This window comes from Salvelinus sp. IW2-2015, linkage group LG11 (genome assembly GCF_002910315.2).
Source record: "Salvelinus sp. IW2-2015 linkage group LG11, ASM291031v2, whole genome shotgun sequence".
In the NCBI taxonomy this organism is placed as follows: Eukaryota; Metazoa; Chordata; class Actinopteri; order Salmoniformes; family Salmonidae; genus Salvelinus; species Salvelinus sp. IW2-2015.
The window spans coordinates 6,494,767-6,522,675 of NC_036851.1; the positions used below are offsets into that span (position 1 = coordinate 6,494,767).

General features: G+C 42.0%; 1 protein-coding gene across 7 annotated transcripts in view; it reads right to left on the reverse strand.

Annotated features, from left to right (window-relative positions):
* Positions 1-27,909, reverse strand: part of LOC111969706 (rho guanine nucleotide exchange factor 3-like) — a 105,938-nt gene that overhangs the window by 24,996 nt on the left and 53,033 nt on the right. For 2 of the 7 annotated variants that reach the window (XM_023995899.3, XM_070445511.1), the window contains exon 1: positions 2,029-2,248. The exons of 3 other annotated variants lie outside the window; for them this stretch is intronic. Coding sequence is in view for 2 of the 4 variants with exons in the window: in XM_023995896.3 (XP_023851664.1) it covers positions 1,402-1,506 (105 nt within the window). In the remaining 2 variants the exon portion in view is untranslated. Of the gene's footprint in view, positions 1-1,401; positions 2,251-27,909 lie in introns of those variants that run through there. 2 more of the 7 variants (XM_023995896.3, XM_023995898.3) reach the window with 2 other exon arrangements.

A 27,909-nucleotide genomic window follows, 5' to 3' on the forward strand; every position in this document is an offset into this window, starting at 1 on the left:
TACCTCTCCTGCAGAGGATAAGTTCATTAGTTACCAGCCTCAGAAATTGCAGCCCAAATAAACACTTCAGAGTTCAAGTAACAGACACATCAACATCAACTGTTCATAGGAGACTGCATGAAATCAGGCCTTCATGGTTGAATTGCTGCAAAGAAACCACTACTAAAGGACACCAATAAGAAGAGACTTGCTCGGGCCAAGAAACATGAGCAATGGACATTAGACCGGTGGAAATCTGTCCTTAGGTCTGATGAGTCCAAATTTGAGATTTTTTTGTTCCAACCCGGCGTGTCTTTGTGAGATGCAGAGTAGGTGAACGGATTATCGCCACATATGTGGTTCCCACCGTGAAGCATGGAGGAGGTGTGATGGTGCTTTGCTGGTGACACTGTCTGTTATTTATCTAGAATTCAAGGCACACTTAACCAGCATGGCTACCACAGCATTCTGCAGCGATATGCCATCCCATCTGGTTTGCGCTTAGTGGGACTATCATTTGTTCTTCAACAGGACAATGACCCAACACCTCCAGGCTGTGTATGGTCTATTTCACCAAGGAAATTTCAATATTTTACCAAGGGAGTGCTGCATCAGATGACCTGGCCTCCACAATCATCCGACCTCAACCCAATTGCAATGGTTTGGGATGAGTTGGACCGCAGAGAGGAAAAGCAGCCAACAAGTGCTCAGCATAAGTGGGAACTCCTTCAAGACTGTTGGAAAGCCTTACAGGTGAAGCTGTTTGAGAGAATGCCAAGAGTGTGCAAAGCTGTTATCAAGGCAAAGGGTGGCTATTTGAAGAATCTAAAATATTTTGATTTGTTTAACACTTTTTTGGTTACTACATTATTCCATGTGTTATTTCATAGTGTTGATTGATGTCTTCTATTACTCTACAATGTAGAAAATAGTAAAAAAATAAACAAACACTTGAATGAGTAGGTGTGTCCAAACTTTGACTGGTACTGTATGTATATATAAAAAAAATACTCCATACTTCAAAAGCAATAATAACACTAAAAATGCGATTCATGTAATTTACTCCTATATCATGATATTTACTTTATGTATTTATTTATTTTACTTGAAAAATTGTGAAATCATCCAAACCAGTGCAGCGTGGCATTAAATGTACTCTATCGTGGTAATTCACTATATTGTTTAGTCAACATTTCATAAAAAGATTAAATGTATTCCTTAGGACTCCACATTTTTCAACAGTTTGATTAAATATCCACAACAAACGCGCAACAAAGTAGTAGGGCAGTGCATGTCCTATAAACTGTCTGCCTCCACTTAGTGTGCAAGTACATGCATGCGCGAAGGTACATTTTCACCGTGTACAAACTGCAACAATTGAATGCAATCGATAATAATTATATCGCAAATTAAACTCCCTACCTCCACTTCTTTAGCCGGGTGGATGTTTCTGCTGACTGTCTGCACCTCCAGTGCGCAGTTCATCCTCTTCACGACGAGGTAATAGGGATAATCCTTTGCCACCATGCTTCTGTCACCTTCCCCGTCCACGGAGGTTATAAACGCAGCAGGGTAGTCACATGCACTTCTTCCAGCAGTTACGGTGCTCGCGAAGGTTACGAGAAGTCAAATTCAAATAGTGTAAAATCAAACCGCTCTTCCTGCCAACTCATCCCAGGCGAGTTGCGTGCGCCTACTCCGCTGTTGTGGAAACTGCGACTGCCAGGAGCGAAATCCTCCTACTATATGCMCTCAGTGTGTAAATTGCACTCAGGATCAGAGAGCGGGTGAGGGCGTCGCGCATTGGAGAGAAATATCTCCTTACCCACATCCGATCTGAATAGAGCTAAACTGAGCTGCAGAATGTGCCCAGCCATGCGTTAGGCCTATGTGCATTTATACTTTTAAAGCACTGCAGGTGCATCCGTTTTTCTATTTGCGCCATTTGAAACATATCCTCCAGTTATCCTATTAAGAGTAATATCGGTTAACCCAGAACTAAAGTCTAGCGTAATTGGTCAGACGCTCGATTAAATTCTGGGTCCATACCTGTTAAGCGAACAGATAGAATAAGGATCAGAAGCGGAACGAAGAGCTCCACCCTCTCTCTTTGCAAGTAACAGGTATTGTGCAGAAAATCTCTCCCTMTGCGTGAACGCGCTCACACTCAATTCTTCATTGCTGCGACTTGCTTGCTAGTTGAGATTTCTGCTTTGCACTCCGTTGTCAGTTCAGCCAACATTTCACTGATCTTAGTAGCAGAAAGCATTTTTTATTTGTCCTTCAAGGCAGCTGTCTATGATCACGCTAGGCTGCGTTTCATTGTATTTTTAATGGCGTTTTGATCGCGTGGGTGGCAGTCATAATGTCTGCAGTTTTCGGTTTGGCTATTTGATTCAAGTGTATTAGTCTAGCAATAAATCTCTTTGCCAAAAATCGGCATCTCTCCCATGTCTTATTCGACTAGTAGTTGTTCTGAAATGTGTATTGCATGCCTACATTTTACTCCCTCTATGTTTAATATAACACACATACATTAATTATTCATTTCGGTTGCCTATCCTGACAAGAAGTTTGTTCTATAGAAAGCATTTGACTCTGATGTGTGCCACGAAGTATTTGACTCTAGTAACACAATTAAGGAAATTAGAAGGGGGAGGGGGCATTTTGGCAGGCAAGAAAATGGCCTTGACGAACCCCCCCCCCATTCCAATTATCTTAATTTTGTGGGTCAAATACTTTCTGTGGCACACGTTACTGGTCAACATGAGCTACCAAAAAGATTATGAAGTGTGCCAGGGCTTGCAGTCCCAAGATAGAGGGAGGGGAGGGGAGGGGGGATTTTGGCAGGCAAGAAAATGGCCTTGCCAAAATCCCCCCCTCCCCCCTTCTAATTTCCTTAATTTTGTCACTAGAGTCAAATACTTTCTGTGGCACACATCAGAGTCAAATACTTGTCTCAAAGTCTTGAGACATAAACCTAAATCTGACACCTCCACATGGGGTTCCTTGCCTTGCATGTTTTCCTTTTATGATTTGGTCCAGTAATTATTATAGAAATAAAAGCAGAGAAAACAACATTAATTCAACCCCCTAGTAGCTCGCCATGAACAGCAGCAACTTCCGGTTCAGTGAGCAGAGGTGGGGTGCCTTGCACATCACATCTGCAGCTCCTGTTTCAGCCAACAAGAAATTGATCCCAGTTTTAAGTCTTTGTTCTGGAGGGCTGAGAAGTTCCTGGCTTTGTGTTTTCTTAACAGACCAGGGAAGTGTGTGTGTGTGCTTATGTTTGTCTGTGCATGTGTGCCTGCATGTGTGTGTGTGTAAGAGTGCATGTGTGGACGAGCCCAGGCCCCAGGCAGTCCTCACCCCTAAAGCTACTGCCTGCCTGTAAACAAACACTGGCTTTCATATTGTCACTCAGTGAAGTGTCATTTAACATGTTTATTCACTCACAAACTTCATCTGAAAGTTTCCGTATTGATTATTTTAAACACAAGAACATATTTTAGAACAGTAATCTTAGTAAGACATTTGCTAACATGATTGCCAWTGCTAGCTAGATACAGTTGAAGTCCTAAGTTTACATACAAAGAGTAAAGATTCCCTGTCTTAGGTCAGTTAGGATCACCACTTTATTTTAAGAATGTGAAATGTCAGAATAATAGTAGAGAGAATGATTTATTTCAGCTTTTATTTCTTTCATCACATTCCCAGTGGGTCAGAAGTTTACATACACTCCATAAGTATTTGGTAGCATTGCCTTTAAATTGTTTAACTTGGGCGAAATGTTTCAGGTAGCCTTAAACAAGCTTCCCACAATAAGTTGGGTGAATTCTGGCTCATTCCTCCTGACAGTAATGGTGTAACTGATTCAAGTTTGTAGGCCTCCTTGCTCGCACACACTTTTTCAGTTCTGCCCACAAATTTTCTATAGGATTGAGGTCATGGCTTTGTGATGGATACTCTTATAAGCCATTTTGCCACAACTTTGGAAGTATGCTTGGGGTCATTGTCCATTTGGAAGACCCATTTGCGACCAAGCTTTAACTTCCTGACTGATGCCTTGAGATGTTGCTTCAATATATCTACAGAATTTTCCATCCTCATGATGCCATCTAATTTGTGCAGTGCACCTGTCCCTCCTGCAGCAAAGCACCCCCACAACATGATGCTGCCACCCCCATGCTTCACGGTTGAGATGATYTTCTTCAGCTTGCAAGCCTCCCCCTTTTTCCTCCAAACATAACGATGGTCATTATGGCCAAACAGTTCTATTTTTGTTTCATCAGACCAGAGGACATTTCTCCAAAAAGTACGATCTTTGTCCCCATGCTCAGTTGCAAACCATAGTCTGGCTTTTTTATGGCGGTTTTGGAGCAGTGGCTTCTTCATTGCTGAGCGGCCTTTCAGGTTATGTCTATATAGGACTCATTTTACGGTGGATATAGATACTTTTGTACCTGTTTCCTCCAGCATCTTCACAAGGTCCTTTGCTGTTGTTCTGGGATTGATTTGCACTTTTCGCACCAAAGTACGTTCATCTCTAGGAGACAGAACGCGTCTCCTTCCTGAGCGGTATGACGGCTGCGTGGTCCCATGGTGTTTATACTTGCGTACTATTGTTTGTACAGATGAACGTGGTACCTTCAGGCATTTGGAAATTGCTCCCAAGGATGAACCAGACTTGTGGAGGTCTACAATTTTTTTTCTGAGGTCTTGGCTGATTTTTTTTGATTTTCCCATGATGTCAAGCAAAGAAGCACTGAGTTTGAAGGTAGGCCTTGAAAAACATCCACAGGTACACCTCCAATTGACTCAAATGATMTCAYTTAGCCTATCAGAAGCTTCTAAAGCCAAGACATAATTTTCTGGAAATTTCCAAGCTGTTTAAAGGCACAGTCAACTTACTGTATGTAACCTTCTGACCCACTGGAATTGTGATACAGTGAATTATAAGTGTAATACTTAAACAAATGTTGGAACAATTGTTGGAAAAATTACTTGTGTCATGCACAAAGTAGATGTCCTAACCAATTTGCCAAAACTATAGTTTGTTAACAATWCATTTGTGGAGTYGTTTTAATGACTCCAACCTAAGTGTATGTAAACTTCCGACTTCAACTGTAGATGCTAAAATGGTTCCCTAGTAACAAACATCTTAAGAAGATTTCTAAGAAGATATTTGAGAAGTTCGTAAGAAAATCATTAAATCTTAAYATATTGTTYAGGTATTACAATTACGAACTATCTTATTTTTTTCTTAAGAAGCTTTTTAACTGTGCCTTCCTCAGGGTACCCAAAATCAGACAAAAGAAAATAGTCGTTCTATCCTGACCTGGCTGGCTGGCTGGGGACTTTATAGGATAACTCACTGACCCCTGGATTATGTCTCSGTCCAACCTGTTTTTGTCAGCCATACTACAGCTTCCTGTTTGTTCAGCAATCAGTCTAATAAATAGGTCAATAGATAAAACGGAGGTACAGTGAGATGACACAAATACAAACATGATATACAGTAGGTGATATGATTACTCAAAAGGAGCTCAAGAGGAAAGAATAGGTACAACTACCAAGAATTAGAACTATACTATTCATGTGTCATATTGTGCCAGTGCCCAGTGACCCAGTTGAACTTGTTGTGATGGTGCTCCATCTAATAAAAGATCAACATGGGGACCTGTTCTAATTAGTGTACTCCTACAGTGGACCAGCCCTCTGGCAGTCATTGGCATCACTGTGGGCATGGTGTTGAAGCACACTACATGAGTAGAATATAATATAACTTTATTGTCCACCCGAGGATTGGCATTTTTCTTTGCATCACCATGCAGTAGTAGAACTACATCTGCTGGGAACTTGCAGTTTCTTAATATTCAGAACAACTACAGGGTATTCATGTCAATCCCTTTTTGAGTCACTTTTTCTGTCATTTCTTGCTTATCCATTCTCCAACCTCAAGTGTGGTCCAATGCAGCCGTTTTTATCACAGTATCAAACCATTTCTGGGTAACAATTAAGTACCTTAGTGTGATTGTTTTCAACAAAAAAAAAAGGGTAAAAAAGAAACAAAAATAACTTCTTAGCAATGAGCAATTTCTCAAGCAAGAACTAAGCTAGGACTGTCTGGGAGTGGTCTGAGTGGGAAGGGTGTAATGGGGAAAAAAATAAGCTGTTAATGGCAGAGGTTTATTGGTCTTTAACTAATTTACAGCCTGGTGATGTCACCAGGCGGTCTTTTCAAACAGCTCTTACYCTAAAAGAGCATTATGGTCCTGTGTAGCTCAGTTGGTAGAGCATGTACCGTTGACACCAGGCCAGATGGGGCCATGGACTCACCYCAWATCCTGACTCTGCCATCAGCATGACGCAACAGTAACCGGGATTCGTCGGATCAGGCGATGTTTTTCCAGTGTTGGTGATCGCGTGRCCACTGGAGCCGCTTCTTCTTGTTTTTAGCTGATAGGAGACGAACCCGGTGTGGTCGTCTGCTGRAATAGRCCATCCGTGACAAGGATCGATGAGTTGTGCGTTCTGAGATGCCGTTTTGCACACCGCTGTTGTACTGCGCTGTTATTTGTCTGTTTGTGGCCAGCCCGTTAGCTTGCACGATTCTTGCCATTCTCCTTTGACTTCTCATCAACGAGCTGTTTTCACCCACAGGACTGCCACTGACTAGATGTTTTTCATTTGTCGCACCATTCCCGGTAAACCCTAGACACTGTTGTGTGTGAAAAGSCCAGGAGGCCGGCCGTTTCTGAGATACTGGAACCGACGCTCATTCCATGCTCAAAGTCGGTTAGGTCACTCGTTTTGCCCATTCTAACATTCAATCGAACAGTAACTGAATGCATTGGCGCCTGTCTGCCTGCTTGCAAGCCACGGCCACGTGACTCACTGCCTGTAGGAGCAATAAATTGGCCACTGAGTGTAGATTTGGAAAAAAAACAGGAAAATCCTGTTTTTGACTGCACTGTGTCTTTAAGATATATTTGCTAAAATGTATAAAAAWCAGTTTTTGCTTTGTCATTATGGGGTATTGTGTGTAGATTGATGAGGGGGGAAAAACAATACATTTTAGAATAAGGCTGTAGCGTAACAAAATGCGGAAAAAGTCAAAGGGTCTGAAATCTTTCCGAGCGCACTGCAACTCTAGTTCATAGGTACAGGAGTGGAGAACAAGAACGTTCCAGAAGTGCGTGRAGAATAGAAATTTGCTTGCTACYGATAGCCACCTCATTCCTGAAATCSTCCGCAAGCAAACAATAGCCACAAGGGAAATCAAGATGGTCAATATTGTCCCGGACGAGAGCGTAACAAACATAGCTTCTACAGCYCTGGAAATGTTRGTTAGCTATTCCAGGCAAAGRGGGCTCCATTGCAACCTAGCTAGCTATCTGGTAGCAGGTGTTGACACAAACTCTTATGAACAGAATAAAAAATAAATACAATTTCGGAAAACAACAGGCCGAAACAACCGGTCGAGGCGCAGGAGGTATCTGAGTTCGTGACAGGAGTTTGTGACAGAAATTACGTGCTGAGGTGACGTGCTAGATTCAGCCTGCGATTACATCCTGTTTTCAMGTGGAGAAAGAGTTGAGATGAGAGGAGAAGAGAAGAGGAAGCTGATGATGATGATGATGAGTAGACTGTTTATTTTGCAATGTGTTTCTCACAGGGCCGGGGGGGACGGGGAGGTGTCTGTGTCTGTTTGTGTGTCGGTCAGATGTCAGGACTGCTACACGGGTCAACGACTCTGTGTAAAGGCAGAATAGTATCCATCCAGCTCTCCATATCACATTTCAATAGGACTTGACTTGACTAGCTGGTCAGTGTGAACTTTAAAGTTGTGTCAATATGGACAATCAATACACAAATCAAGTTATGTTAATACAGCTAATCAAATAAAAAACGTATTTTTATGGTTGTTGGCAAATATATGTGAAATCTCAGAGACTTTGATATATTGTTTATACTCTTCTCAAGCACCCTAAGGCCCACTGCTGATAGACATCTGACCTCAGCTGTTCTATATATATTTTTTTTTTAAAACATACATTTTACATAATGGTTATAAGCAAGCAGWATTTATTTTAAATATACTTACATATATTTCTTTATGCAAGTCTGCTAACCAGATTTCCCCCAAAGTGGGCAAATGATGTGTGATTAAAAAAAGAAGTCTGAATAGCAGGAAGGATGTGTGATGATTACAGTATGTTATCCAACAGCCTTTTGTACCCTTTTCCAGCCTTCATCAGGGTTAACAAAGATCTATTAGATATTCCAAGACTATTTTAAGAGTGTGATGTTTTTTTCCCTTATTCAACAACATACTAGAGCAGTCTGTCAGTCAGACCGGCTTTCTGGACCTGACTGAAACCTGTGTCAGTTTGTTATCAGTGAGAAAGGAAAATCGGATCCGATGGTGTTCTGAAGGCACACTATTAATACATGACCTTTATGATAACCTTCCACCCACCAGAGAGATCAAATGGCAGCTCTGCAGATCCATGTCAGTCTGAGTAGATCATGATAACTCTTCACACCCCATGCCTGTACAAAAACCTGCCCTCTGGCACCTGTATTAATCTGAAAGTGACTTTCAAACAACATTGAATGAGGGAACACAAGACAGATTCATGCTTCTATATTTTTATAATAAAAAAAAAATAGAAAGTATTGGAAACCTGGATGTGAGTCAGATAGATGTCATTTCTGACCTATCCAACCCAATATTCTATTTCTATGGTCTGAGTTCTGAACACTGAGGGAGCTCAGCTCAGTCAAGCTTGTCTGGCAGGGTTGAGTAATCCTGTGAGCCTGATGAAGTGCAGAGCGAAGCAGTCGACTGAACTTCCTGCATATTACATTGGTCTGATGCTCTGATGAGTGGAGATGAGAGACTGTGCTAATTAGCTAGGGACTCACAGAGTCCCGTGGTGTTGAGAGGAGTGTGTGTGTGTGTTTTTGCGTGTGTGTATGTGTTTTAGATGGCATTGTGTGGGTGTTGTTGTGGTTGAAAGAAAGACTCATTGAACCATATAACAGATGCTTAATTCTTCCTTGTCCATTAATTTAATTAGAGGCAACGTGTGTGTGTGTGTGTGTGTCTGAAACAAAAATGTGTCCGTGTGTGTAGGCAGGCTTGGTGTTCTACAAACAAGGCTCACACCAGGAGAGCAGCTCTGTGTCCCGACAATCAAATTATAGTCTGTTACATCCAGTATGTCGATTTACCGTAGTGCAAATGACAGGACTGACTGACTGGGCGTTCTCTCTGTTCTCTCTGTCCATGTCTAACAGCCTGCTATTTTACTATTCATCTGGCACATGACTACAATGCAATACAATTAAACCCCCACCCCACCCTCCTCGCTGACACCCTCTCATCACGGTTGTCATTATCAGTTCCAGCGATTGACATTAAGGGTTGTCCTATTGCCTGGGGCAGGTGAACTGAGCAGTTGGGCAAGTTATATGAAAACAACCAAACTGCAAAGAATTCCTAGCCTACAAATGATATTTCTGGTTCATCCCCATTGTTTAAGTGAAATACAGATCATTTGCGGCAGTTGGGCAAGTTGAGCTTACTCMGAGAATTTTTTCTGGTCGCAACCAAAATACAAGGAATTCCAGTACTGATCTTTCTGATTCCTCCCCTACTGTATATGTAGGTGAAAGGCAGGCAATGCAGTATATTGCACTTCTGCGTGTAAACAGTTAATTGAAATGTTCGGGCAAGTGATCACAATCTTTGGGTAACGATAAAATACTCCTGACTTGCTCYATGGGCAAGTGCCTTTCAGAATMTATTGTCATTATGCTTATGTTTCAGTGAATACTGCATGTGTGTTACTCTGCATCAGGGTCTTTTCACCGTCTCATCATGTCAAAAGCCCTTCATCGTTGTAGCCATGTCCATATTGGCTTTTCTAGTACATCTAGGGCAGGGATGGGCAACTCCAGTCCTCGGAACCGGAGTGGTGTTACCCTTTTTCCCCATCCCTAGCAAACACAGCTAAACGATTTGCATTTTAAACTGAAGATCATGATTAGTTGATTATTGGAGGTGTGTTCGCTGGGGCTGGGGCAAAAGTGTGACACCAATCAGGCCCCCGAGGACTGGAGTTGCCATTCCTAATCTAGGGCATGGTATTTGTTTTCGCACAGTAGATCAATGTTATAGGGGAGGGCTCTCAGTTAGGACCTTCCTTTCTTTATCACAACAGGGTCATGTTCATTAGGCACCAAATGGAAGAAAACAGGCAAACAGGGAGAGACCTGTCCAATAAGAAATGCTTGTTTTCATTTTCAGTTCCAAATGTTTTGCTACGGTATGCACAAATGAATTCAACCAAAGRCTTTAGTTTAGATCAGTGAGTTTCTTAAGCTCTGGAACAAATAACCTATTTAGTAACCAAAGAGAAACCCAAACTCAACACAAACACATTTGTGTGTTTTCCCCATTACTGAACAATTGCTAATCATAGTCACTCATTGTTCAACCAGCATGTATTGTAACAGAATGTTTAGCTTCACAATGTCCTGATGTACTTTGTTTGATTTCACATTCTACCTGATGTATTGTCAGTTTCAAAATAGATAAGTAGTAATATGTGGGCTATAAACACAAGGCAGTCCACACACACACACACACCACTGCCTGTCCTCAGTTCTCACCACACACCCACACACACACACACACACACACCAAACACATATATAATATATATATATATATATATATATATATATATATATATATACGTCTTTCCTGTCCACATCGCTCACCTCTTGCGCTCAAAGCCATACATCAGGACAGAGGTAGAGATTAGAAGCCGTTACTCCAATAAGCATCTAGTAAAGAACAACACACTGAGCAACACACTGGCTGTTAGCTGTTACCCAGAAAACATCTTCACATTGGCACGATGTGGGCCCAATCAAGGCTAAAATATTGGCTGCACGTTGGCCCCCAAGGCATTTGCCCAGTGTGGCCCAGTATAGGCAGCCCTCTGGTAAAGGCAGCCCTCACTTTGCCAGAAATAAGTCCGTCTTTTCCCAGCAAACATGCCCACATTGGCACGATGTGGGCCCAATGCAGGCTAAAATATTAACCCCATATAGGCTGCCCAACATTGGGCCGATGCGCCTTTGCTATTTAGGAATTATTTTATTTATCATTTATTTATGACACTTTTAATTGAATGCATGAATTGCATAATTTTCAAGCCATAAAGGTACTTAGGGAACGTGATACAATGGCAGTGTATGAAATCTGGCTTGCTTTCTACTCCCGCTCCTCCCCTCCGGCGTTCGACGTCACCAGTTTACTAACCACCGGTCCTGGGAACCATCATTACGCGCACCTGGCATTCATCATTACGCGCACCTGCGCTTTATCATTTGGCACACCTGGACTCCATTACCTCACTCATTACCTCCCCTTTATCTGGCACTCCCTTGGGTTCTTTCCCCAGGCGGTATTGTTTATGTTGTTCAAGTCTAGACGTTACTCCTACATTGTTTCGTTGCATGTTGTTTGTTATATTAAACTTACCACCTGCTTCTCGCCTCCCAGCGTCTACGTTACACTTGCATACTACTTACTTAAACTGCATACTGTTTACTAATCGTACTACGCACTATTTAGCAAATACTGTACGCAGTATGCCACAGCCGAAACGTATTACTTTTGGTTCATTCAAGACAACTGGGAACTCAAAAGCAAAATGAGCTGAGACAGGGAAAAATCGTGACGTTGGTGATCTTCAGGTCGGTGAAATCGGAGCTCTAGGAAGATGCAGAGTCTGTCACTTGTAATTCCGAGTTGGCTGGCCGTCAATGTCAAAGCACGTTTTTCCCCCCATATTCCCAGCTGTCTTGTTCTTTTATACCTCAATGTCTTGAACACACCATCAGTAACGGCTTCACATGGACTGGAAAGGAATGTCTGTAGCCCCACCCACTGACATTTCCATTCGCCGGAGTGTTGTTGTTTTGGGCTATAGCTAGCATTTGGAATGACGTATTTGGAGTAAACTTGAGTGTACCGTAGGCCTACGTGTATATCAACTGAAGAGTCACCTGAAGCTTGAGAGTAATGGGAGATGCAGTAGGGGAATGCAGTGCTGAGGAAGAGGGCTCGTAATGAGTAAGACTGGCTACTACTCTGAACTGTGTGTCGTGAGCTTTCTGGCACCCACAGCTGCTGAGGCATCAGCCAAGTAGGTGCCATACACTGTGAAGGAGAAGTCCAGTGGCTACACYAATCAGGCTGGTTCCCAGAGTAGCCCTCTACAAGATCGTTACCAGATTCCATCTTCATCAACCATCTCCCTGACCACCTTCCTCTGATCAAGCCATGAACTGTCCCTCTCCATCTTTAGAGGATCCATGCACTCAGACTTGGCCTCTAGGGGTTGACCTAGCCAACTATAGCTAGGCTACTTTTGATCATGTATTGCTTATTCGTTTTTTATACTTTTGATGCGCTTGACATTATGAAAAGCGCTATAGAAAACGCCAATTATTATACCACKGATGGTTTATTTAGTTTAGTAGAGCAAAAAAAGCTGAAATTCACTTTGGGTTTAAAAAAAGAAATACAATACTGTACATACAAAATACATAAAACMACTTCTTAATCATGGCCTCTAAAATGGTCATGCCTCCTTGGCAGTCACCTCCTTCTCCCGCTCCAGCCCACATTTGGGCCATTCTGGGAAGGAAGGGAGCCCATAGCTGCACCTTGGGAGGATGAGGAGATGATGACCGATGGGGCGATGAAGTGGCAGCCCACTAGCACCTGATCCATCACCGCATACCACTTCCAGGATGCGTCTATGGCCTCCAGTCCCTCCGTGCTGACTCCGGTGGGGAGAGCTTTTAATTACWAAAAAATATGGAAAAGGCTAGCTTTCAGCATCAAACATAGTACACGTAAAGCCCCGTAAAAGGTATTATGCCAATTGCAGTACATTTCTCTGGAATACTTGCACCTTTCTAGCAAGTGTGTCTTCACACGTACATTCATTTTCTGGTGAAACATAGGAAATAGATGGGAAAGTGTTGTTGCACGAAAAGGATAACTTTTCCAGTGTATCAGAAAGCACTATCATACATATACTATCTGTAACGATTTTCTTCTTCTTCTGACGAGGAGTATGAAGGATCGGACCAAAATGCAGCGTGGTACGTGTCCATGTTAAATTTATTAAACTGAACACAAAAATAACAAAGGAGAAAACACGAAAAAACGAAACAGTCCTATCAGGTGACAAAACACAACACAGGAAACAACTACCCACAAACACAGGTGGGAACAGGCTACCTAAGTATGGTTCTCAAATCAGAGACAACGATTGACAGCTGCCTCTGATTGGGAACCATACCAGGCCAAACACAGAAATTCAAAACATAGAACAAAACATAGAATGCCCACCCCAACTCACGCCCTGACCAAACCAAAATAGAGACATAAAAAAGGAACTAAGGTCAGAACGTGACACTATCATACATATATTTTTCTGAAGATAAAATGTTAAGCTTCTCATACAGCACGTCACATGCACTTACTGTATCTTTTTTAAAGACTTCATCATTGGCTGTGTACAATACAACAACAAAAAAATGTGGGCATCACACAACAGAACCCTTAAACTGGAACAACACGCTTAGTAATGGTTGCACAAATAGAACTGTGTGCAAATCACACCTCCAATTATTCAAATGAGCCCCTGCCTGTAGCTGGGCTTGGTGGCGGCTAGCCCCGTGTTTCCCAAAGTCTGGGATGCACGTTTTTGTTTTTACCCTAGCACTACACAGCTGATTGAAATAACCAAAGCTGATTTGGTTATTTGAATCAGCTGGGGGAGGGGGGACCGACTTTGGGAAACCCTGGGATAGCCCATGATGGGCTTGGTGTGGGCTTGTTGTGGGCTAGCCCACATCAGCCCAACACGGGCTAGCCCACAGCTAGCCCACAACAAGCCCACACCAAGCCCATCGTGCCCACTTTGCCACCGAATACCCACATGGGGCAAATGGGGTCATGTTTGCTGGGTATGTTATGCAACACAGGCAGGGGGGGGGGGCATTTATGACCCTTAAGTGTTTAACTTTGGGCTATTATAGACTATTGTGAAGGTGAAACCAGTCCTTGGCCCTCAAAGTGAAAACCTACATACACAGTTATAGACTATTTGCTAAAGGCTACTGTGGATGTGGAAGGTACGACTGATTCCTTGGCTCTCAACATCAAATCTAGAACTGACCACATTTAATCAACTGGTCGATTGTTTGGTCGATAGGCTGTTGATCGACCGAGATGTCTTTAGTCGAGCAGTGCGAATGTATTATATTTTTCATTGGTACAAGACACCTGTCTGAGCCGCACCTGTCTCAGCGGACTAACATGCTGACCAGACCGGACACGTCGCGTGTGTGAGCGTCGCAAAATAAATTTAGAAATCCATGTTATTCAAATATTGCACCTACACTGCTCGCGCGCGCCAACGAGCGTCTGCGATGCCAAGGGCTAAAATAGAACTCCTTTCTATTTCTGACGCAGATCGCGCTGAAAGTTCTGCCTCTCCCATCTCCTCATTGGTTTATAGAAGCAGGTACCCACGTGTTATCTACTCATTGGTTATACCCACGTGGGTGATTGAAAGACAAACTTTGTTGCCGGTTGTCGTGGTAATACTATGAAAGTTTAGATGCGATCGCCATATAAGTTCAAAGATGAAAAAGCCTGGAAGGAGGAGAGATGACTAGAAACGATTCGGTTGGCCGTTTTATGTGTGGATTAATTGTCGGAGTAGAGGTCCTTGTGCATTTCAGGTAAAATAACAACTCAATGTGTCAGAGTCTATCTAAAAGATAGTGAAGGAGTCAGGCGCAGGACACAGGTAAGAGTAACAATCACTGATTTACTCAATCCAAAACGTAACAAAATCCCGTTCCAAACAATGACAAAACAGGACTCAAAATACAACACACCGGAATACACGAAAGACAATCACGCACAAAACAGAAAGGGAAACCAGAGGGTTAAATAAGGAACATAATTAAGAGATGGGAACCAGGTGTGTAAACAGACAAAACAAAAGGAAAAATGAAACATGGATCGGTGGCGGCTAGAAAGCCGGTGACGTCGACCGCCGAACACCGCCCGAACAAGGAGAGTGAACAACTTCGGTGGAAGTCGTGACACAATGTTTATATCCCAGGACAAATTASCTAGATATAGCAAGCTAGCTAAACAGGACAAATTAGCTTGCAAGTGCAAGCTAACTAGCTAAATTGCCATACATGTTTAATGCTTTTCGACCTGTCCCCAAATTAATGTAATTGGTTCAGAGTTTGTTTTGATTTTTTAACCTGCGTGTCGTGATCGCGTTTGGTGTAGGGGGACAAAATAAATGCACGATAGCGCACGCMCGCAGCCGGTTTGGGTTCCGTGTAATCTATTGCGGAGGCCACGGGGATGGCACAGTCCATCACTCGGGCATAGGCAGTAGGATGCTATGCAGTAGTGTGGTAGGCAGTAGGGTACTATGCAATAGGGTACAGGCTAGAGGTCGACCGATTAATCGGAATGGCCGATTAATTAGGGCCGATTTCAAGTTTTCATAACAATCGGTAATCTGTATTTTTGGACACCGATTGGCCTATTTTATTTTTATATATTTTTTTTTACACCTTTATTTAACTAGGCAAGTCAGTTAAGAACACATTCTTATTTTCAATGACGGCCTAGGAACGGTGGGTTAACTGCCTTGTTCAGGGGCAGAACGACAGATTTTTACCTTGTACCTTGATTTTTACCTCGTTTTTGCAACCTTCCGGTGACTAGTCCAACACTCTAACCACCTGCCTTACATTGCACTCCACGAGGAGCCTGCATGGCAGACTGACTACCTGTTACGCGAGGGCAGCAAYAAGCCAAGGTAAGTTGCTAGKTAGCATTAAACGTATCTTATAAAAAACAATCAATCTTAACATAATCACTAGTTAACTACACATGGTRGATGATATTACTAGTTTATCTAGCGTGTCCTGCATTGCATATAATCGATGCGGTGCCTGTTAATTTATCATCGAATCACAGCCTARTTTGCCAAACGGGTGATGATTTWACAAGTGCATTTGCGAAAAAAGCACTGTCGTTGCACCAATGTACCTAACCATAAACATCAATGCCTTTCTTTAAAATCAATACACAAGTATATATTTTTAAACCTGCATATTTAGTTAATTTTGCCTGCTAACATGAATTTCTTATAACTAGGGAAATTGTGTCACTTCTCTTGCGTTCCGTGCAAGCAGTCAGGGAATATGCAGCAGTTTGGGCCGCCTGGCTCAATGCGAACTGCGTGAAGTCCATTTATTCCTAACAAAGTCCGTAATTAATTTGCCAGAATTGTACATTATTATGACATAACATTGAAGGTCATAACATTGAAGGTTGTACAATGTAACAGCAATATTTAGACTTAGGGATGCCATAAAATACGTAACGGTTCCGTATTTCACTGAAATAATAAACGTTTTGTGTTCGAAATGATAGTTTCAGGATTCGACCATATTAATGACAAAGGCTCGTATTTCTGTGTTTATTATGTTATAATTAAGTCTATGATTTGATAGAGCAGTCTGACGAGCGATGGTAGGCAGCAGCAGGCTCGTAAGCATTCATTCAAACAGCATTTTGTGCGTTTTGCCAGCAGCTCTTCGTTTATGACTTCAAGCCTATCAACTCCCGAGATTAGGCTGGTGTAACCGATGTGAAATGGCTAGCTAGTTAGCGGGGTGCGCGCTAATAGTGTTTCAAACGTCGCTCTGAGACTTGGAGTAGTTGTTCCCCTTGCTCTGCAAGGGCCGCGGCTTTTGTGGAGCATGGGTAACAATGCTTCGAGGGTGGCTGTTGTCGATGTGTTCCTGGTTCGAGCCAGGTAGGGGCAGGAGAGAAACGGAAGCTATACTGTTACACTAAAGTGCCTATAAGAACATCCAATAGTCAAAGGTATATGAAATACAAATGGTATAGAGAGAAATAGTCCTATAATTCCAATAATAACTACAACCTAAAACTTCTTACCTGGGAATATTGAAGACTCATGTTAAAAGGAACCACCAGATTTCATATGTTCTCATGTTCTGAGCAAGGAAATTAAACGTTAGCTTTTTTAACTGGCACATATTGCACTTTTACTTTCTTCTCCAACACTTTGTTTTTGCATTATTTAAACCAAATTGAACATGTTTCATTATTTATTTGAGGCTAAATTGATTTTATTGATGTATTATATTAAGTTAAAATAAGTGTTCATTCAGTATTGTTGTAATTGTCATTATTACAAATAAATACATTAAAAAAATCGGCCAATTAATCGGTATCGGCCTTTTTTGTCTCCAATAATCGTTATCGGCGTTGAAAAAATCATAATCGGTCGACTCTAGTACAGGCAGTAGGTATTAGCAGTAGGGTACAGGTAGTAGGGTACAGGCAGAAGGGTGCTAGCAGAAGGGTGCTAGGCAGTAGAGTGCTAAGCAGTAGGGTAAGGCAGTAGGTAAGGCAGTGGGGTAAGGCAGTAGGGTACAGGCGAGTAGGGTACAGGCAGTAGGTACAGCCAGTAGGGTATTAGGCAGTAGGGTCTTGGGCAGTAGGGTCTTGGCAGTAGGGTCTTGGGCAGTAGGGTCTTGGGCAGTAGGGTCTTGGGCAGTAGGGTCTTGGGCAGTAGGGTATTAGGCAGTAGGGTCCAGGCAGTAGGGTCAGGCAGTAGGGTCCAGGCAGTAGGGTATTAGGCAGTAGGTCCAGGCAGTAGGGTATTAGGCAGTAGGTATTAGGCAGTAGGGTATTAGGCAGTAGGGTATTGGGCAGAAGGGTATTAGGCAGTAGGGTACAGGCGTAGGTTATAGGCAGTAGGGTCCAGCCAGTAGGGTATTAGGCAGTAGGGTATTAGCAGTAGGTCTTAGGCAGTAAGGTCTTGGGCAGTAGGGTATTGGGGCCAGTAGGGGTATTAGGCAGTAGGGTCAGCCAGTAGGGTCCAGCCAGTAGGGTATTAGGCAGTAGGGTATTAGGCAGTAGGGTCCTTGGGCCGTAGGGTATTATGCAGGTAGGGTATTAGCAGGAGGGTATAGGTAGTAGGGTCTGGGCAGTAGAGTACAGGCAGTAGGGTATATAGGCATTCTGGTATAGGCAGTAGGGTGTTAGGTAGTAGAGGCAGTAGTAGGTAAAGACGCCGCCTTATCTCAGTTCACTGGTCACGATGGCAACACCACCCGTAGTACGCGCTCCAGCAGGTGTATCTCACTGATCATCCCTAAAGCCAAAACCTAATTTGGCCGCCTTTCCTTCCAGTTCTCTGTGCCTGCGACTGGAACGAATTGCAAAAATCTCTTGAAGTTGGAGACTTTTATCTCCTCAACAACTTTAAACATCTGCTATCTGAGCAGCTAACCGATCGCTGCAGCTGTACATAGTCCATCGGTATATAGCCCCCCAATTTACCTACCTCATCCCATACTGTTTTCATTTATTTACTTTTCTGCTCTTTTGCACACCAGTATCTTTATTTGCACATATCATCTGATGATTTATCACCCCAGTGTTAATCTGCTAAATTGTATTATTCGCTCCTATGGCTATTTATTGCCTACTCCTCATGCCTTTTGCACACATTGTATATAGATTCTTTTTTTCTCTTTTTTTATCCTACTATGTTATTGACTTGTTTATTGTTTACTCCATGTGTAACTCTGTGTTGTTGTCTGTTCACACTGCTATGCTTTATCTTGGCCAGGTCGCAGTTGCAAATGAGAACTTGTTCTCAACTAGCTACCTGGTTAAATAAAGTGTGAAAATAAAAAATAAAAAATAAAAAGAGTACTAGGCAATAGCGTACAGGCCAGGGCCAGAGTAAAAGAGACCAAAAGTCCTCACAGAATATTAAACAAAACAACAATCTGAGAAGTGAGGACATTTGCCGGTCCTTACTTGTAAAAAGGCTATTTGAAGCTTAGGGTTAGGTTTAGGTAGGGTTAGAGTTAGGGGTTAGGGGAATATGATTTGAATGGGAATCAATTGTTGGTCCATTAAAACTCATCACAATATAGTAAGACATAGCTGTGTGTGTGTGTGTGTGTGTGTGTGTGTGTGTGTGTGTGTGTGTGTGTGTGTGTGTGTGTGTGTGTGTGTGTGTGGGGGGGTTGGTTCTTTTATTTTGTCCCCACAAGGATAGTAAAACAAGGAAAATGCTTCCCTCTGGGTACATTTCCCACGTCCCCATGAGTACAAAGGCTATTTTAAGATTAGGGGTTAGGTTTAGGGTTAATGGTACAATTAGGGTTAGGGTTAGAATTAGTTAGGGGTCAGTGTTAGCAGTTGGTTTAGAGTTTGGTTACGGTTAAGGTTATGTCTATGGTTAGGGTTAGGTTTTGGGGAAATAGTATTTTGAATGGAAATCAATTTTAAGTCCCCACATGGATAGAAGAACAAATTGTGTGTGTGTGCATATGTACGTGTGCACACACGTGTTTGTGTGCATTTGTTTATTGTTTATTTCTTTCAGAAAAACACTGCTTTATTCCAACAGCGAGATAGCGCTAGACACTACAACCCGTCAAGGAATCAGAACCATAGCTGATTAAAACCGAGGAGCAGAGGTTTTTCTCTCTGTGTCTAATTACACAGACGTTTGAACTCAAATCAGGTTTGACAATCTGTTCAGCTGGGTTGATAACACAGACTTTGAATGGAAAGCTCTTGAAAGCCCAAACATCTGGATATGTAAAACATCTCTAAGACTATACACATACAGTTTACAGTTTGTCTAGATGACAGACAGAGGGAGAGAGAGAGAGAAAGCGAGAGAGAGGCAACTCACAACCACTACAAACACAGAGCTGCCAAGGAAGAATCTGAGGAGTACATTAACCCCGGCTGAAAAAAACAGCATAAACCAGCATAAACCAGCATAAATTCCAAGCTGGTCATTGCTGGTCGGATGCTGGTCAAGCTGGTCTGACCAGCCTGGTCTAGCTGGTTATACTGGCAGACCAGCCTTTGTTGTGTTTTCGATGGTGGCCAACGTTTATTGTGTTGCCACTGGTGACCAGACTTTGTTGTGTTTTTGCTGGTGACCAGCCTTCGTTGTGTTTTTGCTGGTGACCACCATTGTTTGTGTTTTTTTGCTGGTGACCAGCCTTTGCTGTGTTTTTGGACACTGGTGACCAGCATAAAGCTAAAACAAAAACAAGCATCAAGTCACATTATGCAGGCTTGCAAAGTGCTATTGAATTCCTATTGGACTTCAGTCAGAGTGGATTCCCACAATCTGCATTCAGAATGACTGACAGAGTTAGAAAGAATAAATAAATGAGATAACTTCAATAAACCGAACAACCATTTAGTAACAGGTATAACTAAGTCCAACTAACAGATTGGATTAGTTTTGAAAAATGTAATGTTATTTATCTTTGTGTAGCATAGGATAAATGCATTGATTAATGAATCAATGTACATGCATGAAGTACATGAAGTGCTTCGAAAGGCTGGTCATGGCACATCAACAAATATTATCCCAGAAACCCTAGACCCACTCCAATTTGCATACCGCCCCAACAAATCCACAGATGATGCAATCTCTATTGCACTCCATCACTGCCCTTTCCCACCTGGACAAAAAGGAATACTATGTGAGAATGCTATTAATTGACTACAGCTCAGCGTTCAACACCATAGTGCCCTCAAAGCTCATCACTAAGCTAAGGACCCTGGACTAAACATCTCCAATCTGCAACTGGATCCTGGACTTCCTGATGGCCCCCCCTGGTGGTAATGATAGGTAACAACACATCCGCCACACTGATCCTCAGGGGTGCGTGCTCAGTCCCCTCATGTACTCCCTGGTTACTTCATGATGCACGGCCAGGCCCACACTCCAACACCATCATTAGTTTCCGATGACACAACAGTGGTAGGCCTGATCAATCACAATGATGAGACAGCCTATAGGGAGGAGGTCAGAGACCTGGCCGTGTGGTGCAGGATAACAATCTCCCCTCAACGTGATCAAGACAAAGGAGATGATTGTGGACTACAGGAAAAGGAGGATCGAGTACGCCCCCATTCTCATCGACGGGGCTGTAGTGGAGCAGGTTGAGAGCTTCAAGTTCCTTGGTGTCCACATCACCAACAAACTATCATGGTACAAACACACCAAGACAGTCGTGAAGAGGGCATGACAAAGCCTATTRRCCCCCAGGAGACTGAAAAGATTTGGCATGGGTCTGGCTACCTCTTGGGCACTGTCCCACARAAACAAATACTATAATAGCAAGGGTATAAATACTAAGGTATAAGAGTATTTAATGTAATTAATGTAGTGTTTTTGCAGATTGTAGTGTACTGTAGTGTTCTTGTAGACATTACTGTAGGATTTACTATAGTGTTTTTGCTTTCTCCTTCCGGAAACCTACTGGAGAAATACACATTTTCCATGACCTGTAGATAGGTAGGACTGCGGTCTGAATGGCTAATTCAGGACTTCTTTCTATAATCTGTAAGGAATATGATACAGTATATGGTCTATACTTGGCATGTAAAGTTTCTTACTTATGGGTGGCACAAATTGCGACATGAGGGAGGAGAATAGGCAGGGTATATGCAAATGCAATATTGTAGTTTTTACTTTAGTTTAAAAAAGTGGTGTGTTTTGGGGGACATTACTGTAGTAGTGTATTTTTCTGCTCTGCTTCTTGTTGCACTTAAGTTCTGTTTGTCGTTTTTGTGAGGTGTCGTTTTTGTTTGTCGTGATACCAAGGGAGTCTGTTACAGAAGGCTTGGACCAACTTGGATAGAGTATACAATATGACACACTGTAAATGGTTCAACTCGTATAAATGTCTCTACATTTAATCTGTTGTCTCCCTCTCGCACACATCCATATATTTTAGTGACAAAGAGAGACTGTTCTGTTTGTATAAATGGTCGAGACAGTTGAAGGTTGTTTCAGTTGTGTTTATTCCTCRGTCTCCTGTTAAATAGTCAGCTCTTCACACTCCTGAATCTAACCAAACACACACACACACATACACACACAGAGCATAGATCGTCATTGCAAACAAAAATAGGCAATCTTGGATACACAAGAGGGATACACTGCAACTCGTAAATGTACACAGGAGTAGATACACAAACTTGACTAACAGCCCAGAACAACGTTCTCACGTGAAACTCCAGTAATTGTCTTAAAAGGATATTTGTAGCTAAGAATATAGGGATCGTGTTTGGTCCAGATGGAATACTTTAAACGTCTCATTAGTCTTGTTGTGTGGTGATGGAAGTCCTGCACACATTCTCCCCACTACCTTCTACAGGTCTGTGGGAAGCTAGTTCCTAGACACAATGCCATGGTCCTCAAATCCAGATTAAACTATTCTCGCGCTGGGTTAGACAGAATAAAACTTTAAACAGTATTTATTTTATTGAAATTTCACAATTTTCACCCATATTAAGAGATACAAAGCACATACAGCACATACATAAATACATGCATACATACATTTATACACCATCTTCCCCTCCCCGCTCGGCGCTTCTCTCACCCCATCCCCATCATTGCGTCTCTCAATACATACATTTTAAACAAACATACCAACAGAAATTAAACAAAAGCTCAGTTTAAACCAAGAAGTTAGGTCCAACACACGTACAGTGTAACTCTGAAACAAATAGATCACCACCATTCTCAGAGAATCCTTGCAGCATAATAGCTGATACCTCAGGTTCTAGGTAATTTAGATAAGGTTCCCATACTTTGTAGAACTCATCTGTTTTAGAATGCAATGTACATGTCAGATATTCCAGTGGCACCCATTCAAATAGTATCTTATGCCAATCTTTCATAGAAGGAACCTGATCACTAATCCACTGTAAGAGGATGTTTTTCCTCGCTGCGAAAGTAAGGATGTTGTATAGCCTCCTCTTACCCACAGAAGTAACATGTCTGCTAGGTAGACCTAACAGTAAAACAACTGGGTCCAGTTCTAGATCGACCCCCAGGATTTTTTTCAATTTCTTGCAGAACACCAGACCAGTATCTTTGTATTTTAGAACATGACCATAAACAATGTGTTAGGGAGCCTGTATCAGTTTTACATTTAAGACACTGAGGAGAAGAGGAAGAGGTGTTACAAGCATGTCTGCGATTTGGGGATATATGCAATCTGTGTATTARTCTTAACTGAATTGCTCTAGTACGATTACATATAGATATTGTTTTTGCATATCTCCAAATGTCCTCCCACATCTCTTCGTCAATAGTAACAGACAATTCTTTCTCCCACACTTGTTTCACCCTCCGTGTTTCAACAGTAGAAAAGGACCTTAAAGCATCATAAAACAAACGTAAACACTTTCCTTTGTGGGGGAGTTGGTATTTCTCAACTATCTGCTCAAATGACAATAAAATCTTATCAGCAAATAAATAATTCAGTCTGCCTGTGCCGTTATTAAGCCAAAAGTTAAAGCCAGCATCCAGCAATCCTGGACCAAAATCTGGGTTGTTAAGAATTGGGGTAAGAGCAGAGGTTAGTTTGGACCTTCCCAGGAAGCGTTGAACTGACCTCCATACTTTGAGTGTGTTAAGTGTAATAGGATTATTGCAGTGATCTTTTACAGACTTGAAACRTCTGAAAAATAAAAGATCCTGTAAGGGGTATTTTGAAAAAGAAGTCTCAATGTCTAACCAAATAGAGGAGTCATCATTTCTGATCCAGTCAGAAATATAACATAGGTGGGCACACCACTGATAGAACCTYATATTGGGCAGATCCAAGCCGCCCATAGAACTTGGCAGCTGCAATATTGCCATCTTAAGTCTTGGCTTGCGTTTACTCCATATGAAGGAACTTAGCCATACATTTACATCCTTTATTACCTTATTGGAGAGTAAGACTGGGATCATTTGGATTGGGTAAAGTAGTCTAGGTAAAATGTTCATTTTCATAAGGGATATTCTATCCAACCATGAAATCGGAAGAGAGTTCCAGCGCTCCAGATTCTGTCTTATTGTATCAAACAAGGGAACAAAATTGGCTTTGTACATTTGCTGGAATTTAGGAGTTCAAATATACCCAGATACGTAAAACRTGAGGGAGACCATTTAAAAGGYAAGGGGGAGAAGTATTAGGTACAGAGTGAAGGTTAATAAGTTGCATAGCCTCTGGTTTAGTTAAGTTAATCTTGTAGCCTGAGAATTCACTGAATAATTCAATAATATTAACAAGAGATGTAATTGAAGTCTCGGGACTAGAGATGAATATCAGGACATCATCAGCATATAAGCTTATTTTATGGTGAACGTCACCAATGAGCAGCCCCTGTATAGCAGGCGTTACTCTGATGGCCTCGGCCAATGGTTCCATAGCGAGTGCAAATAGGAGAGGGGACAAAYAACAGCCCTGTCTGGTACCTCTGTGTATAGAGAAGCTATTTGACCTTAGCCCATTAGTAAGTACAGCAGCCTGAGGATCATCATATAAAACTTTAACCRATTTTATAAAGTTGTCCCCTAGACCATATTTAGTCAGAGCAAWGAATAYGTAATACCACTCCACATGGTRAAATGCTTTCGCAGCATCTAGGGAGAGCACAAGASGATTAGACAGATRTAGACAGAAATAAACGGTTGTTACTTACTGCTGCCCCAAGACAGGTAAACACCAGTTCGAGTCAAATTAACCTCAATTTCCTGCTTTCGCAAGTTTGTTCCAATAGCCGAGCAAAAACGAGACTTGGAAAAAATGGAAGCACAAGACMAGGGTCAATTTAACTACAGAATTGTTCAATTGTCCTCAAAGYGTGGATGAATACTCATGTTGAACCCTGTCAAAAAAAGTGTAGTCCAGAATGACATATGTTMATTCATTTAACCTTTATTTAACCAGGCTAGTCAGTTAAAAACAACTTTATGTACAATGGCGACCTGGAGAGTGAAGCTTTATAGAGTCCTGAGTCCTACATAGACTATACACGTGGATTTACTCTTGAGTCGTTTGATATCAATCAATYGGCTATTTCCCTCATCAGATGGAGCAAGGGGAGAAACAATAGCATTAGCCTCCTTTTCCAGTGGTCCCCGCCAGCAGCGGGGTATGAGCCCGGCCATTGTGTGAGCCAGCCAGTCAGTCAGTCACCCTGCTGAACACACGCCAAGCAGGCATGTGACACCACCTTTCTCCCTACCCCTGGCTCTAGCCCTGCCCTGGCTCTACAGTCAAACTAGCACTGGGCCTATAGATTACAGTACACATGACCTGGCTTGGCTGTCAATCCTAAAATAATAGTTTAGTATTGGTAATAGTAGGTACTGTGGGGACCTTCTTAATACAATGGACATMTTGACTAGAGTACTGAAAACAGCACACGCTTGACTATCTGTAGCTGATGATAACACGTTGAAGAGTTTACAAGATAATACAAACTTTTTCTAATAGAATTTTGGATCTTAAATAAACAATTTATTCCATGGATATTTTTTTRCTATTCTGTCTGAGTTTACACCCTTGAGTCATTAGAATCGGTAAGGGGAGGAGTGCTGTTTTCAAAACAATGATCGGACGGTACTCATCACAATGGTCTGCATTTAAACACCACAGTTCCACCTCAGATCTGACCTCATTGTGTCAGTAAAACACCCAGATCTGTCTTACCCAGCTCTGGACCTGTCGATCAACTGACACCCCACTCAGAGATGCTCACATCTTCCCTTATCATCCAGACCTTAACTATTCTCTCCCTACTGCCTCAATACTTAAAAACCTAAGTAGCAAAACACCTTGAACCAGATTCCACAGCTTGGTTTTGTGTTAGGACACGCTGAATGTACTCTGTGGAAACAGCCAACAGCCCAACACAAGTTCAAGGCATATAATTTAGCACCAATGCTTTGGAAGCATTTTCCTGACACCACCCAAAGCTATTTTCTTTTCTGACTGTGCTGTTGTCTGAGATGGAAAGCAAGGCTTCTTCAGTCTGGGCTTTAAAAGTACAGCCATTGAGTAAATTAATGTTGTTGTGGTTTTTATGCTGTTAGCTAAGTAGAGTTCTCTTACTTCTAAAAATGTGGAAATGGCTGCTAATTAATGTCCACGTCAACACAAGCAGCCAAAGAGCCAACAGCATTGTATGGTACTTCAGGAACAAGTCCTCAACTTCATTAAATAGTACCCGCAAAACACCAGTCTCAACGTCAACAGTGAAGAGGCGACTCTGGGATGCTGGCCTTCTAGTGTATTTGTCCTCTTGCTCAGTTGTGCACCTGGGCCTCCCACTCCTCTTTCTATTCTGGTTAGAGTTTCGCTGTTCTGTGACGGGAGTAGTACACAGCGTTGTACGAGATCTTCAGTTTCTTGGCAATTTCTCGCATGGAATAGCCTTCATTTCTCAGAACAAGAACAGACTGACGAGTTTCAGAAGAAAGTTCTTGGTTTCTGGCCATTTTGAGCCTGTAATCYAACCCACAAATACTGATGCTCCAGATTGTTTTATTTTACCTTTATTTAACTAGGAAAGTCAGTTAAGAACAAATTCTTATGAACAGTGGGTAACTGCCTTGTTCAGGGGCAGAACGACAGATTTTTACCTTGTCAGCTTGGGGATTCGATCTTGCAACCTTTCGGTTATTAGTCCGACACTCTAACCACTACTCTACCTGCCGCCCCACTAGGCTACCTGCCGCCCCACTAGGCTACCTGCCGCCCCAATACTCAACTAGTCTAAAAAAAGGCCAGTTTTATTGCTTCTTTAAATCAGCACAACAATTTTCAGCTGTCCCAAATGGAAGGCATACTCATTGTCATCAGTGGCACCATAGACTCCACTGATCAGCCAAAACAAGCTCAATAAKACAATACATGCACACACTCCTATTGAATATGTATTCACCTGTATTGTGAGTAGGCCAATGCCATCTTAATTTACCCAGTTTATCAAAAATGTATCATTAAAATACAATTATTACCATTATGTTTATATGTAGTTAGATTGGTAAAGTCAAATCTTTGTTTGATTAAAAAATGTATGCATTAATGCATGGCTGTCTCAGGGAAATTTTTTCAACATTTTGTAATTTAATGATATTGAATATTGGCCTCCTTGACCCCCAAAAATCGGTATTGGTTCGAAAATAAATCTATATCAGTCGTTCTCTATTCAGAATGAGTACCAAGGTTCGGAACATTTTGAGGACTACCTTAAACTGGAACAAACATTTCAGAAACGGGTGCAGAAAATCTAACTAAGTAATTGGATTAATCAATCAGTGTACATGCAAAAACATAGATATTGAAACAAACCACTCTAAAAATCTACCTGCAATAGAGCATGCTGGGAAATATGATAATGATGGATGTGGTTTTGAGTCAAAGTGATGTTTATGAGTTTCAGGCTTCTGAAATAGGGTAAAACTAGGCCCTCAAAATAAGGCTTTATGAAATATGTATGGTATTGTGTTAAATAATGTATTTTTTTCATGATAACATATTCGCTTAAGTTCTCACTTGGTCCATAGGACCGAAAATGGGAAAAACTCATGGAAATATTTGAATAAGGCTTTACACTAAGCAGTGTGTTAATTTAACACTGTTCCAGTGGTTTTCAGTGTTCATATATACATTCTTGGGTAATGTTGACCCCTTTTTCTTCCCAATTCCATGATATCCAATTGGTACAGTAGTTAGTCTTGTCACATCGCTGCAACTCCCATACGGACTCGGGAGAGGCGAAGGTGGATAGCCATGCGTCCTACAAAACACGACCCTGCCAAGACGCACTGCTTCTTGACACACTGCTTGGTTAACCTGGAAGCCAGCCACACCAATGTGTTGGAGGAAACACTGTCCAGCTGGTGACCGAAG